General features: G+C 39.1%; 1 protein-coding gene across 3 annotated transcripts; it reads left to right on the top strand.

The window, feature by feature from the left end:
* The first annotated feature begins 4215 nt into the window (after positions 1-4215).
* Positions 4216-10929, top strand: LOC131309882 (nuclear poly(A) polymerase 4-like). 3 transcript variants are annotated; one of them, XM_058336572.1, is made up of 12 exons: positions 4216-5099; positions 5206-5283; positions 5447-5554; positions 6210-6272; positions 6369-6530; positions 7438-7551; positions 7667-7729; positions 7820-8146; positions 8743-8907; positions 9186-10025; positions 10274-10350; positions 10461-10929. In XM_058336572.1, the coding sequence occupies exons 1-12, from the start codon at positions 4980-4982 to the stop codon at positions 10483-10485; spliced, it is 2142 nt and encodes a 713-aa protein (XP_058192555.1). In that variant the 5' UTR covers positions 4216-4979; the 3' UTR covers positions 10486-10929. The 3 variants fall into 3 exon arrangements, with proteins under 3 accessions (XP_058192555.1, XP_058192554.1, XP_058192553.1); XM_058336571.1 differs by having other exon boundaries at positions 10458-10929; XM_058336570.1 differs by having other exon boundaries at positions 9186-10929.
* Positions 10930-14401: the final 3472 nt, after the last annotated feature.

Raw genomic sequence — 14401 nt, 5'->3', positions numbered from 1 at the left:
GGCTGGGCTACTACACTGTTCTCTTACTCTCCACCCGAGTCCTTGAGAAATTCCAATTTTACTTATTTTCGTGTGATGATTAAACTTGAATAAAGACAATAAAAAAACTACTATTATTACAAATATACTCTTCTATGAGATGGAAAACATAAAAATGAAAACTGTCATTGTAATCCTTCCTCGACTTCCCTCAGAGACGGACCTGTACATGTTAGAGGCACGTGGTCCACGTTAGAAGTACGTGTTATGTTCATTTTCTGAGTTAGTGTGCAAAGAATATTAGTAAAGCAAATAATATTGTTCTAATATTCGTTATCACGTAATCGCGTTATAATTGTATTTAAAGAATGTTGACGACGTTACGATTTTAATAATTACTCCCAACCTAAAGATTTGATTTAAAAATGAGTCATCAAAGTTGATTTTGAATTCAAAGAATGTTGACGATTGTTACAATTTTAATTACAGAAATGATATTGGTACCGACGGGGTCGGTACCGAAATCGTAGGGACGGCCGCGCCGGGTCGTCTCCGGCCACCGAACGGCCGATCCGAGCCGTCCAAAAATTCTATAAAAAAAAATACAATATACATATATATACGAAAAAATGGTGCTCCGATCAAGCACCTTACACACCTCGGATGCCGTAGATTTTAATTATTACTATCTAAAGATATTATTTAAAACGAGTCATCAAAGTTGATTTTGTACTGGGGCCACAAACAAATATTTGGACAATCTACGTACTCTCTTTCTTTTCTTTTCTTTTTGGGCTTTATCATTAACGTTAGTTATTAGGGTGTGTTTGGTTTTTTCAAGGCTCAAAACTAATGTTTTGATTTTAAACCTTGGAAGGAGAAAGGAGAAGGAGAAAATATACTTTATTCTCCCTCTTTATTACGCAGTAGGCAGAGAAAACGAAAAAATCTTTAAAAAAAAAAAATTCAATTTTCCTATATTTTCCTTCCTCTTTTCCCTTCTCTCCTCTTTTTCTTTTTCATCATCCTCTCCTTAAAAACCAAACATGAAAAACTATTCAATTAATTTCAATGTGATTCTCTTTCCACTTTCTTTCTATTTTCATCAAACTACTGCCTCCGTCCTAATTTACTTGTCTCAATTCTATTTTAATTGGATAAAAAGACTAGTTATATCTTTAAATTGATAATGAATTTTATATCCAATATGAATTTTGTTTAATAGATCTTGATTTGTTCTATAATATAATATTTTTAAAATCACATAAAATATTATAAATTATAATATATAATCAATTGAAAGTGGCACAAATTCCGAAAGGTGATAATAAAATTAGGACGGAAGGAGTATATAAAGAAAACTTGGCAATATTGGAGCAAGAAACTCTGCTCATTTATCCAAACAAAATCATAGTCAATCCAGTAGAGAAAACGAACCGATTCACTCAACCAAAAAGGACGAGCACTATTATTGCCTATTGGTCAATTGGCATCATCTTATCATCAACCTTTCTCCTTTGGTTTTTTATACAGTAAAAAAAAAAACGTGTGTCCTTTATTTTTCCAAAAAAAAAAGAGGGAAGAAACTTCCATGAGTCGATGGCTCTAGATTGTGAGTTGGGGGCAAAAATAATGCATTGCTCCAAGAATATCGTCACGTGATATTTCTACTTGATTTCTCACTAAAATTTATGGGGAGCTCAAAAATAAGCATATGAGATTTGCGTAAAGGTGAAACGGAGATGGAGGAGAGGGCTAGGACAATGGCACGACGTAGTATTGTTTAGAATTGGGGCTACAACGACAAGTCAATTGTCATGTATTTTTTTATAGGCATATTTCAAGGCTTGTTAGCGTGATCCTCGAAAGCAAAGTTTGATGTTTTGTTTAGAATGATAATTTGTTGCTTACACGTTTGGACGGTCGAAATGGTGCTTGGCACCACGTGGCCAGCACCCTCCCGATACTGAAAAACTTCTCTCATTTTTTTTTTGGTAAATGATAATGTCACGACTCTTTTCTATCCTGCCACGACTCTTTCAACTACTTGACAACTTTACCCTCACGTGAGGGTCCTGCACAACAAAAGACAACTTTTTGGCTCTCTCTTCCTTTCCTTTTCTCTCTCCTCTCACTTTTTTGCTCTCTCTCTCTTCTCAGACCCATATTTTCTCTCCGCTCCCTCTCTCTCCCTCTCTCTCTCTCTTCTTTCTTCAGACCCACTGTCGTTTCTCCCCTCTCATTTCCTCCATGTTCCAAATCCAAAATTGCAGCGGCTACCTTGATCGACCAAATCGACATCAAACCACGCAAATCAAATTGGAATGGATCGCAACTGGAACACTTATAGCGTCAAAAATATTGGAACGTTCTAATTGATTTCAAAGTCATTAATGGCGTTAGAGGCGAAGAGCTGCTCCGATTTACCATGGTTACTTGGGATTTTCATTGCAGTGATTGGGATTGAAGAGGTCGTGTAATGTAAATACAGTAGATCAGCGGAGGAGGACATCCCAAAGGCAGGCATAATCTAGAGTTGTTTTTGCTTGCAGTGTCCTCTATTGTTGTGTTGAAAACGCAAACCAGATACAAATTGAGGCGACGGAGGTTGGTTGGAGAGATAAATGTGCATTGGGATAATATCCAGCTAAGCAAGTATTGAGAAAAAATGGGTCAAGAATGAAAAGGAAAAAGAAGGTGGATCAGAGACTAACAGAGCTCTCTGCAAAGATAAAACAGTCAAACCTCTAAAACAGTCGTGGCAGTAGTAAAAGGAGTCGTGGCATTAGCGCCACCCTTTTTTTTAATCCGAAAAACTTCTCCCTTTAGATTGTGCATAATTCGAGCGGGGGACACCAGAAGAAACCGTCCCCAAAGTGGCAGGTGTCGAATGTCGGTTGCCAGCTGGTTCCCTTGTAGTCGACGTCACTACTATAAAAATACTATAAAAAAATCTCCACCATACGGAATTGCTGCCGACTTCACGAGGGATTATTCCATACCGCTAGTCGCTAGACACTCTCACGTGGTGGCATCGCAGACTCTTTTCAACCACGTATTGAATGAGATTTATGCATTTATTTTGAGTTTTACATCAAAATGTGTGGTAGAAGGAGGTCTTGAGCATTACATGGTGGCGCCCTAAGGGAGAAAATTTTCAATGCAACGGTTATTTATAATGCCTCTTTCGCATGGTGTAAGACCTATAAATGTATGAAGTCCATATCATATAAGAGAGCGTTATAAATAACTGTTGCATTGAAGATTTTTTTGCCCCAAGTGCGCTTGTATAATTTTTCCAACTTCGCACATCCCTTCCATGGGTTAGTTTCCGGTCCGGTTTTTTTTTATGTCCAGTTTGGTTTCACTGGCCTACAACAACGATCGGAAACGTTTATTTTGCAGAGCTCGTTAAGTATGTAATTTGCGTCAAAAAATTAGATTGTTTAAACATCATATGGTACATAAACCAAATAGACTTGTACAAAAAAAAATGCGGTGACAAAAAATAAATTAAAACTGATAATTGCTCATTTTTTTTCTTATACAAATATATTTTGATCTTGTTTTTTTCAAACGAATATTTTGTGTGGATGACTTATTCAACGAGTTATACTAAATGAACGTTTTCAATCGTTATTGTAGACCTGAGAGCAAAGTTGTCAATACCGTACCGGCCAGCGTACCGTTTTCACTACTAGAATGATATGTACCGGTATCGGGCTGTATCCCGGTACCGTTCCGGATTTACCGCAATTAATATTTTATATATATATATTTAATATATATCTACTATTTTGCATAATTTTAAGTATAAACATAAACAAAATGTAAAAAAAAAGAAAAGAGAGAAGGTAATTTTGTACCGGTCGGAACACCGGAAAATGTCCGAAACAGACCGGTATCGTCTGGTACATTCGGTATTGGCCGGAATAGGCCGGTATTTCAACCGGAACAGATCTTTAGTGTTTGTGTTCCGTTTAAGCACCGGTACTGTACGTACGGAATGGATTTCGCAACTCTGCCTGAGAGGGGCCCACTGCACCGGACTGGACGGTAATGAAAATTGGACCGGATTGGACACTATAACCCCCCTTTCCCCGTCGGCGCAAAATATATTAGTAAAATATCTAGAGTTGGACCCAAACACAGTGCTAGTACTTTGAACTTTCTATTCCGAGTCTTCTCTCTCTCTCCTCATCAAACAACGATTCCGATTCCGATTCCGATTCCGATTCTCTCTCTCCCTCTCTCTCTCTCTCTCTCTCTCTTTCTCACGCGGTGATCTAAAGACTCTCCTTTTCTGTGTCTGAAATCGCCGCACACCAATTTAGAATCCATAAAGTCTCGTCGCGGGTCCACACGTTTTCTTTCGATTGTGGATTTGCTCGATTCCCTTGATCTTCGTCCTGTAAAACATAGGAGTAATAATCTCCTCGGTGAACTCCACCCTCTGTTGTCTGTTCTAATCTAGGGGTTCAATCATCAATCCATCTTAGATTTCCCGTGCTGTTTCGGTTTGATTTTGATTCGGCGCTGAATTAGGGTTTCAGTACTCACTCGATTATCGATTCACTCGATTCCTTTGATCGTCCTTCTTCCTGATAGCATAATCTGGGGTTTCAGTCAACAATCCCTCCTTAGATTCTCCCCTTTCAAGCCTTTAGATTTTAAGGTCTTGATCTCCCATTAAAGCTAGCGTTTAGGGTTTCCCCGCCGTTTGATTCGATTCGGCACTGACAATAGGGTTCACTCATTAATCCTTAGGTTTTGATAGTTTTTTATGATCTAGGTTTTTTGGCGTTTCATGGGGTTGTGCAATTCCATATGGACGATCTACTGTCCGATTCTATCCGAGGCTGAAATTCTAATTACGAAAGTCCTCGTAGTTGAATTTCACGTCCCATTGTTCTTTGTATAGGCCCCCCCCTCCCCTCCCTCACCCCCCTCCCCCCGCCCCCCAATTTGCTTTTAATTGTAGGGTTTATTGCCTATTTTCTATGATGAAGAGTTCAGGGGGTTTAACCGTTGCTTCGCCAAAGCAGTACGGTGTCACAAAGCCGTTGTCTACCGCAGGGCCTACGGTCACGGATTTACAGAGATCTAGGGAATTGGAGAGGGTTTGTTTGTGTATTTCTTGTATCACATATAATTTTTTTGTGGGATTGGGTGAGCAGATAGATATTAGGTATTCTTGGTCTGAAATTTTGTATGTTTTGTGTGTAGTTTTTGGTTAATGCTGGGCTGTATGAAAGCAAGGAGGAAGCTGCCAAGAGAGAGGAGGTTCTTTGTCGCATCAAGGAGGTAGTCTTTGCATATGAATGTTTTGCTAAATGGTTTCCTGAGGTTTGTGATAATTGGATTGAAAATAGGAGTGGAAGTAACTATGGGTTTTGCAAACGCAAAACTTAGAAGTGCTCGTACTAGGATTTTATGGTAATTTTGATGACATCCTCTTGTTTTTTAGGTTGTGAAAGATTGGGTGAAGCAACTTACACGGTTGCGAGGCTACACCGATCAGATGGTGGAGGCTGCAAATGCTGTTTTATTCACTTTTGGCTCTTATCGGCTCGGGGTAATCATGTTTATATTAGCTTTTGTCCCTTTGGTGCGGTATATGAATTTTTTGTTTATTTGATGCTGCAATTCGTAGTTGGTAGGAAACTGGATGGAGTGCACTCCAAGGTTAGAAATTTTACACATTTGATTCATGTCTGAAAATATTGTCCATACTCTCGGTTTTTGGGCACAGGAGATGGCATGGAGTATATGTTTTCATATATATATATATGTGTGTGTGTGTGTGTGTGTGTGTACACACGCATACGTGTAGGTGGTTATATAGGTTGTTGGGATTATTTAGTGGTTCAAAGTTGTTGAGGTGAAGGGCTAAATGAGATTGTGTTGTTCAATTCCTGTCTCAAAATAGTGTCCATACTCGAGATGGCATGGAGTTCAATTATGTGCGCGCGCGCACACACACACATATATGCTTTCTGCAAGATTTTCTGCGAGTTCTATTTTGTAGAGTTCTGTTATTGTCCATTGCGGTTGGGGTTGCACTTGCACATACTTTATGCATAGTACTGTATTAGTATGCCGTTTTTCTTTATGCAACTTTATGTATCTACAATATCGTGGCATAATTCCATGATCCTATGTTGTTGGCTTGTGAATGTAACATCCTTTGTTGTATATTATGATCAAGCACAACCTCTGCTATTCTATAGGTACATGGTCCCGGAGCTGACATAGATACCTTATGTGTTGGGCCTTCCTATGTGAATCGCGAGGTAAAGTATAGTTTTATTAATTTCTCGGGATGAGGCGTTATGAAGTTGTGTTGTATTTCTTTTTTCTGAATATAATCCTGGGGTTGACTTTATCAGGAAGATTTCTTCTTTGGACTGCACAACATTCTGGCTGAGATGGAAGAAGTTACAGAGCTGCAACCAGTCCCAGATGCTCATGTGCCCGTTATGAAACTTAAGTTTGATGGAGTATCAATTGATCTTCTTTATGCAAGTATTTCTCTGTTGGTTGTCCCAGAAGTAAGTTTTTCAATTTGTTTAGTTTTTATTTGTTGGCCTTGTCTTTTGTAACTTCTTTGTATTGTTTGCTTTCCTGGTGTGAGGAGGTGGTATTTTAGATGGGGAGCATGATTATATGTCTTTATTTCTCATGGTAAAGGGAGATGAAATGTTAATGTAAAATACGTTGTACTAGAATCTTTATTATCAATATGCTAATGGTTATTGTGAGCTTTTTTGTTGGGTCATTTCCTTGAAACTAGTTATTAGGATGATCATGAATGTATGGTTGTTACCTCTCTTTACAGGGGTGTATTTGTTTTATGGTGTAGATTTTGTCTCCACTTTTGCTATGTTGGCTTTTGTAAGGTATCTAATGGAGGAATTCTTGTGTTATTGTGGATCCACTGCAATGAGAGCTGGTTTAAAGTTCATTTTGGATTACTGGCCTTGACTCTTGGCAATTGCTTCCTTTTATATGGGTACCATTCTTGAGTATGTGTTGGAGAGTGTGTTTACGGGATCGGGGAGGAGACGTTTTAAGTTATAGTTTAGTTTTGTTTAACAGAAGTTTCATTGTTTTGTAGATGTTGATCTTTTGTTTTTGTTATACACCTTTAATTTGATCATTCGTTGAACAGTTGGAGTATTCGGTCAAGTATATTTGGCCTTGAGCTACATGGTGGTGTACACGGGTCTCTAGAGGAAGCAAATCATTTGTTGTTAATGCTCATTATTGAGTTAATCTCACTTGCAGAGTGCTATTCTTATTGGACTTGCTAATTGTTGTAGCACCCATTTTATTTTATTTTGGTGGTGCTATGACTGCTGTCATTAATGTGTTCATTCAACCATCAAATGCGACATAGCTTCTCTACTTTTGAAGTTTGGGTTCCTATTTTATAAGAAGGTTTCTGCCTATGAGCAGGATTTGGATATCTCAGACTTGTCTGTATTGGACAATGTTGACGAGCCAACAGTTCGGAGCCTCAATGGCTGTAGGGTTGCAGACCAGATTCTTAAGCTTGTACCAAATGTTGAGGTAATTGTCATGAATGCTTGCGAGTTCTCTTTTCTACACTGTGTATTTGAGGGAATGGATTGTCAACAAAACCCTTGATTCCTTGTTATTGCATGAACTGTGTTGCAAATCTTAGCATTTTCGCACAACGCTGCGGTGTTTGAAGTTTTGGGCAAAAAGGCGTGGTGTTTATTCCAACGTAAGTGACTTCTTCATTCAGTATTTACTCGTCTACTGTTTGGTCCAAATTTAGTTTCTATTTTTCTTCGTCACCCTTTGGCTTTTACAGGTGACTGGTTTTCTTGGCGGTGTGAACTGGGCTCTTCTTGTAGCTAGGGTGTGTCAGCTGTATCCCAATGCAATTCCTAGTATGCTGGTTCCCCGATTTTTCAGGGTTTATACGCTGTGGCGTTGGCCGAATCCTGTGATGCTTTGTGCTATAGAAGATGAACTTGGATTTTCTGTATGGGACCCTCGTAAAAATCCTAAGGACCGAACTCATCATATGCCAATAATAACACCTGCCTACCCTTGCATGAATTCTAGTTACAATGTATCCGTAAGTACTCTTCGGGTCATGATGGAGCAATTCGAATTTGGTAAGAAGATCTGTGAGGTGAGAACAGAAACAATTTCTTCTAACTTGGCTCTTTTTGTTTCGATGAAAAGCATCTACATTGGGAGCTGAAGATGATTTTTTATGGGAAACAAAATTCCCCTCCTATTTCCTGGTGTTTGGTTGGCTTAACTGTTGGCACAAATAAAAAGTTGCCAAGTAAATAACTGTTTCTTCTTTCTATATCGGTTCCAGATAATAACTCAACATAATTTACTTGAAATTGAAACATGGATCTCTCTCTCTCTCTCTCTCTCTCTCTCTCTCTCTCTCTCTCTCTCTCTCTCTCTCTCTCTCTCTCTCTCTCATTTCTGTCTTTGTCATGCCTAGTTTAGGGATGCCAGTTGGTTAGTGAAGCACTGAGAACCCTAGCTAAAATAACTCACCATTGAATTACATGAAAGTTGATTTTGGCTACAAGAGTAAATGTTTTAGTTGGAAGATATGTTGCACACTTTTGTTGATCCAAACTGCAGAATGTAAAACCTTTTATGTGAAAGTATTCTATGTGGAGACAAAAGGAGCCTTGGTTGTACATATTTAACTTGAGTGTTATCTAATTGATGCCTTGACCTTATTTCCTTTCTTGTATTCAGGAAATAGAAGTGAATAAAGCCCAGTGGAGTGCTCTGTTTGAACCATACTTTTTCTTCGAGAGCTATAAAAACTATCTGCAAGTGGACATAGGTGCTGTCGATGCTGATGATTTGCTTGCTTGGAAAGGTTGGGTTGAATCCCGTCTACGGCAGCTGACACTGATGGTAATATCAACCCTTTCCAACTGTGAATCAGTTAATGGGGACAGGGGAATCCGGTTGTCTTTTAACTTCTGCCTCTCTATTCTTGTGGCTTATCATACTCCCTCTAACCCTTTTTGTTTGTCCGTGTTGGGTATCCAACATTTTAACGGAGTATACTGATTGCACTTTGAAAAATTTATAACTTTCCTTCACGATTGGTCTGTTGCTCTATTAAGCTGGAGGATTTCCAGGAATTGTTTTAAGAATCCTGTTCATAATTTGGTTTGGAAATTTTGCAGATAGAGCGGGACACCTACGGGAAGTTGCAGTGCCATCCATATCCACACGAGTATGTTGACTATACAAAACAGGGTTCGCATTGTGCCTTTTTTATGGGTTTGCAGAGGAAGCAAGGGGAGGTAGTCCAAGAAGGTCAACAATTTGATATTCGTGGTACTGTTGATGAATTCAAGAATTCAGTGAACATGTACATGTTTTGGAAACCTGGGATGGAAATCCACGTTTCCCATCTCCTTAGAAAAAAGATTCCTTTGTATGTGCTTCCGGAAGGTTATAGGCGAACTCGACCACAGAGGCTCACTAGTGAGCAACATCAAGAAAAACTCTCTCCTGAGAATAGTGAAAGACATCTCAAGAGGAAAAGAGATTCTGATGCCATACCAGTTAAGGGGGAAAGTCCAGAGAAACGGAAATTCATTTCCCCAGAGAGGCAGGATTCAGTTTCTTCTGAAATTGTCAGTGCATCTAGGGACTCTTTGGCATCGGCTATTGTAGGACCAAAATTGGAGATAGATAATGAAGGTGGTGAAGAGGCCAGCAAGGGCCTTGTTAAATCAGAACGAGAGAAATCGTGTGGTGTAAATGCTTTCAAGGCTGGATGCTCTTCCAGTACAAGCATTGTCACTAGCCTTGCTAGTGAGATGTGCTCTTGTGAGAAGGATTTTGGGCTTCAATCAGTTCATGGTAGTAGTGAGGGTAGCCCAACAAGTGTTGCAGGGAGTAATAGCTCTGGATCTTCCCAGGGATCGTGTGAAGCAGATTCGGAAGTGCGCCTTGAGAATGGTTGTGACAACAATGGCAGCGGCTTATTTCAGGGTGGACTGCTGGAAGAGTTTGAGGTTTCGAATTTAAGTTATTTTTTCCCTCTACCTTCTGCAGTTTATTATTTGTTTTTTGTTCCATGCGATTCACCTTTTGATTCTTCTTTACTTCTGATTCATACATAAGGTTCGAATTGTTGGCATATTAAATTGAATGAAGTTGTATGATCCTAACAACAATGTTCATAATTATTAAGCTCTGCATGTTTATGAATTTTGACCTTCCAGTTTTCTAATTGTTGGTTCCCTCTTTTTTTTTCATGAAGCCAAAAGCGACACTTGGGATGTTACTAAAATCAAGGGTCGGAATTGATTCAGCATCTGCGCCGGAGACGATCACAAGGCATGTGCTCTAAACTTCTGAACACTAGTTCACTTCAAACTATTTTTGCATCTCTTTTATCTTTGTACTGCTTTCTTTGCTTTTGTTTTATCTGCCCGTCTTTTTAGCAGGATGAGTCTGACATCTTCAGCATGAAATCGAGTTCTTTGCTCCAGAAACCATGTCTGTTTGAGGAAAGGCAGAAAGCCAGCAGTTCGGGTAAGTAACAATGTTCATTGCTGGCTTTCATTTCTTTCTTTTTTCCAGGCATGCTCCTGTGTGTTCTATCAGCTAATCCGGAAACCAAGCGTCAGTGAAGAGCTCTCCGGGGTTTAATTTCACTAATGTACAGTTTTTAGTTGTCTTAACTTCTTGTGTGCTGGTCAAGTGGTGAGCTCCCGATGCCCTCTTGGAAGAAGATTAGGGTTAGGTTTTTGTTGTCTCCCTTAAATGAACTCATTTGTTTATTAGGCAAATTGGGGGAGTCCAACTTAGAAGGCAGGGTGTTGGTAGTAGGTTGTTGGGAGACTTTTTTTTTCTATTTTTCGTGTATCCGGCTCTTGTACACTAGCTACCGTGAAATGACATATCTTAAATCAATCTCTCTCTCTCTCTCTCTCTCTCTCTCTCTCTCTCTCTCTCTCTCTCTCGTGTATGTGTATGTATGTGCCCGGGAAGCGCTTTTTTTTTTTTCCGGTGAAGCGGAAATTCTCCCGCGAAGCTTTTGCCTGCTAAGGAGAGGTGTTAAACTAGCTGGACGTTGAACCCTTCACCATGCTGGAGGCAAAAGGCAGATGTAGAACTTGTTAGACCGACTGGCCAGATTTTTGAAACTAGGCCATGGTATCTTAAGTTAGAAAGTTTGCCAATAACTAGGGGATAATTAGATGTGGATTGTTTGAAGGCGTGTTCTGCAGCTTCTGCTAACTAAAATAAGTACCTGGAGTATTTTTTAAATTAAAAATAATTTATTGCGAGAAAATGACATGTCTCGTAAGGCGGGAAATAAGTATTTAAAAAATAAGAACTTTAGCAGAACGGGGCCTTAGCTTAAAATTTTCTGAGAGATCCCTCTTTTTAGTGGGAAAATGCAAAGGAGAAGGCGAAAAAGAAAATGGAACTACTTGTTCCTTTGTAGTTCTGGTGGTTTACTAAACAATTAGCTCCTCCTCCAATTTCATAGTTTCTGACCTTTATATGTGCAAATAAAAACTCCAAGCATCTTTCAGAATTTGGAAGCATAGTTTGTCTTCGAAGGTGGAGAAAAAGCTTGAATAGAAGTTGAAACAAGAGACACAGTCCCGGCTTTTCTCCGGCAAAATCATTGCCAACAGTAACATCTCCTTCCCCTAATACGAAAACGAAGGTACCCCAATATTCCATTCAAGATTTGTTACATTGATTTGTCTTTTGACCAAAGCAGGGAGAGCTCACAACTTGTATAACAAGTGGTGCTGTGCCTTTTTATGTGGGTATTGAAAAAACATTACTTTTGGTAAGCTGGTCCAGAACGAAATGAATTCCAGGTTGAATCTTGAGCACTGTTATTCCCACTTGCCAGTGTTGGAAAAACAGCATAGTATTTTGAGCACATTTGTAAAAAAGTACTATAAAACTGAAATATATATGCCCCTCGTTTGCCATCAATTTACATTGTCATCATTATCGTGATCCAAGACTGAGCCCACAAACTTCTACTTCTATCTGGCTTGGCTAGCTCACAAAGATCAAAATTGCCTACTTTCTAGATCTTCTATAACAATAATCATATGAAGAACCATGCTAATCGATACCCCATCGGTTCAAAAAAATCGTCTGCTGTTTACACACACACACAAAAAAATAGTAGGATCATCTATTGCCCACGCATATAGTATTTTAATCATAGCTTGTATCAGTTCAGCAGGTTTCTATCAAAATAGTACTAGTAGTTTATGCTAACTTATGGATTGGTATCTATAATTATTTAAGCAGTACCTCATAAAAATAGTGTATGCCCTACTCTGAGATCGATAGTTTTTTGCATGGCTGGTGTCCTCAACAAGATCTTCAAATTGAATTGCTTGAACCTCATAACTCGGAAATAGTCCAAATGAGTTTGTCCTCCCTAAAACATTTCGTATTCCAATGAGAAAGTCTATGTCCATTATATTCGGATGCAAATGTGTTCAGATTCATCCAATACATGTGAACCCTAAAACATAGTGCATTGGACGATTTCAAACACGCATAGATAAATCTGTGTACATAACAATTACGATAACAATACACATAAATCCGTGCACGAAGCATTTTCGTTTGTTGTGGAATGCACACTTTTTCAACTGGAGTAGTATTAAAGTGAGGATATTGTACATACTCGTTTAGTGAGGGCGAACAAATTCGGACTCCTAATCAGGGGCTTTGCTGTAAATAACCCACCTATCAACTCAATTCAGTGCCCCTGCCGAACCTTCCGCTTTTCCCTCCAATAAGAGCGGGAAAACGCACCCAAAACTGAAAACCAAACCAAAAATACTCCACAGGAGCCGAAAAATCGCCATCTCCTCACAATAGTGTTCGAATCATCAATGGCGATCGACGAGGGTTTCATCATCTCTCTCAAAATCCCTCAGATTCGGTGGACAATTCGCGTAACAGTAGTAGACTAACAGTTGCTGAGCCTTCGGAGGCTCGCACGGTGTCGTCTCTGCACAGACTGCACTAGTGTACACCAGGTGTACATATGCGGCAAACAGGATCAAGCCAGGCATGAACAATGGTGCGTATCGATCGGACGAAGAGCTCTCGCCCTGAGGCAAATCTTCTGTCTGTATATTCTCTCTCCCTCTCTCCAAACTTTGACGGATTGGATCTCTATGGTGACCTAATTGGAATTTTATATCTTGGTACTAGAAAATTTGATGCTTGTTAGTTGTTAAATTTTGTGTTTTTAATTGAATTTACTGAAACGCTACATTTTCAGTGGAGCAGTGCTAAGAGTATTCCATTTTCTGTAATTTAGCTGATGAATTACTATAAGGGGGATTTTGGAAGGCATGATTGATTTTGGTTTTTATCGAATTTTCGATTTTTTGGAATATATGTTTCCAGTCATAAGACTATTTATCTGCTATATGGAGAATTTGTCATGCATTTAGTCAATTTTAGTTTTTGAGGGCAGAGGGAGGAAAATTATCTGTTGCACCTTTTGGCCATGTTTTTTTTTATCGGCAAAAATCAATGTTGTTACTTGTTAGAATAGTTAAATTTGCTCCTTTCTTTTTGCTCGGCAGTTAGATTAACCTTGAAGAATGAGTTGAACTCTCGAACTCCTTTCTTCTAGCTCTTAAGAGCACCATTGATCCCGTTGGGCCAAAGGCCTCTTGGCACCTTTTGGCCGTGTTTGATTGAGGGACTAATTTGGAGGGATAGATTGACATGGGATTAGTAGACCATTGACTTGTAATAGTAGGATTATTGGTTTAATGCTCGGTGTAGGGGGAGGGATTGGACTAACAATGTTGTGGGATCCGCTAATCTGATGTTTGGTTGTAATTTTTTTTTTTTTTTTGGAGCAGATGGGTAGTGTGCTTTATGGGGTGGATTATTAGTTGCCAAAGTGATACATTATCATATTAATCCCTCCTCACTTCTCAACCAAGACAAACAAGGTTATTAAAATCTGTCTTTCCAACCAAACTACCAACTTCACTAGTAATCCCTCATCACTATCAATCTTGATCTCATTCCCGTCCTCACTACCAATCCCATCTAACCTGTAAAACGTATCAAACCAGTTGCGTCTCATATTTTGCTTGGTCAGATAATGGGGTCGGAGGCTTCAATTGGTTGGGTGGCATAAAATCCCAACTCTAGAACTGTATGCCATACGGGGGACTATGAAGAACTACCTTTGATATTCTTATTCGAGAGTTACGATTTCCCAACTAAGATTAGCCGTCTAGTTTTTAATTTGTTTTCACTGTAGAGAAAGAAAAACACATCAGTTTGCTTTGCCTATTTTTTTCCCTTGAACACAAAATCAATGACTATTATTTGTATGCACATGAAATTTAGTTTACTTTGACTG

Source organism: Rhododendron vialii, chromosome 12a (genome assembly GCF_030253575.1).
Source record: "Rhododendron vialii isolate Sample 1 chromosome 12a, ASM3025357v1".
NCBI classification, from domain to species: Eukaryota; Viridiplantae; Streptophyta; class Magnoliopsida; order Ericales; family Ericaceae; genus Rhododendron; species Rhododendron vialii.
This window is presented reverse-complemented; position numbering and strand designations above follow the sequence as displayed.

What these genes read in the sequence shown, in the direction of transcription:
- LOC131309882 (XM_058336570.1), top strand. Translation starts at nt 4,980, where the DNA reads ATGATGAAGAGTTCAGGGGGTTTAACCGTTGCTTCGCCAAAGCAGTAC. An exon ending in GGCGTGGTGTTTATTCCAAC is followed by an intron (nt 7,730 to 7,819) that starts GTAAGTGACTTC and finishes TGGCTTTTACAG; the next exon opens with GTGACTGGTTTTCTTGGCGG. An exon ending in TTGGTAAGAAGATCTGTGAG is followed by an intron (nt 8,147 to 8,742) that starts GTGAGAACAGAA and finishes TCTTGTATTCAG; the next exon opens with GAAATAGAAGTGAATAAAGC.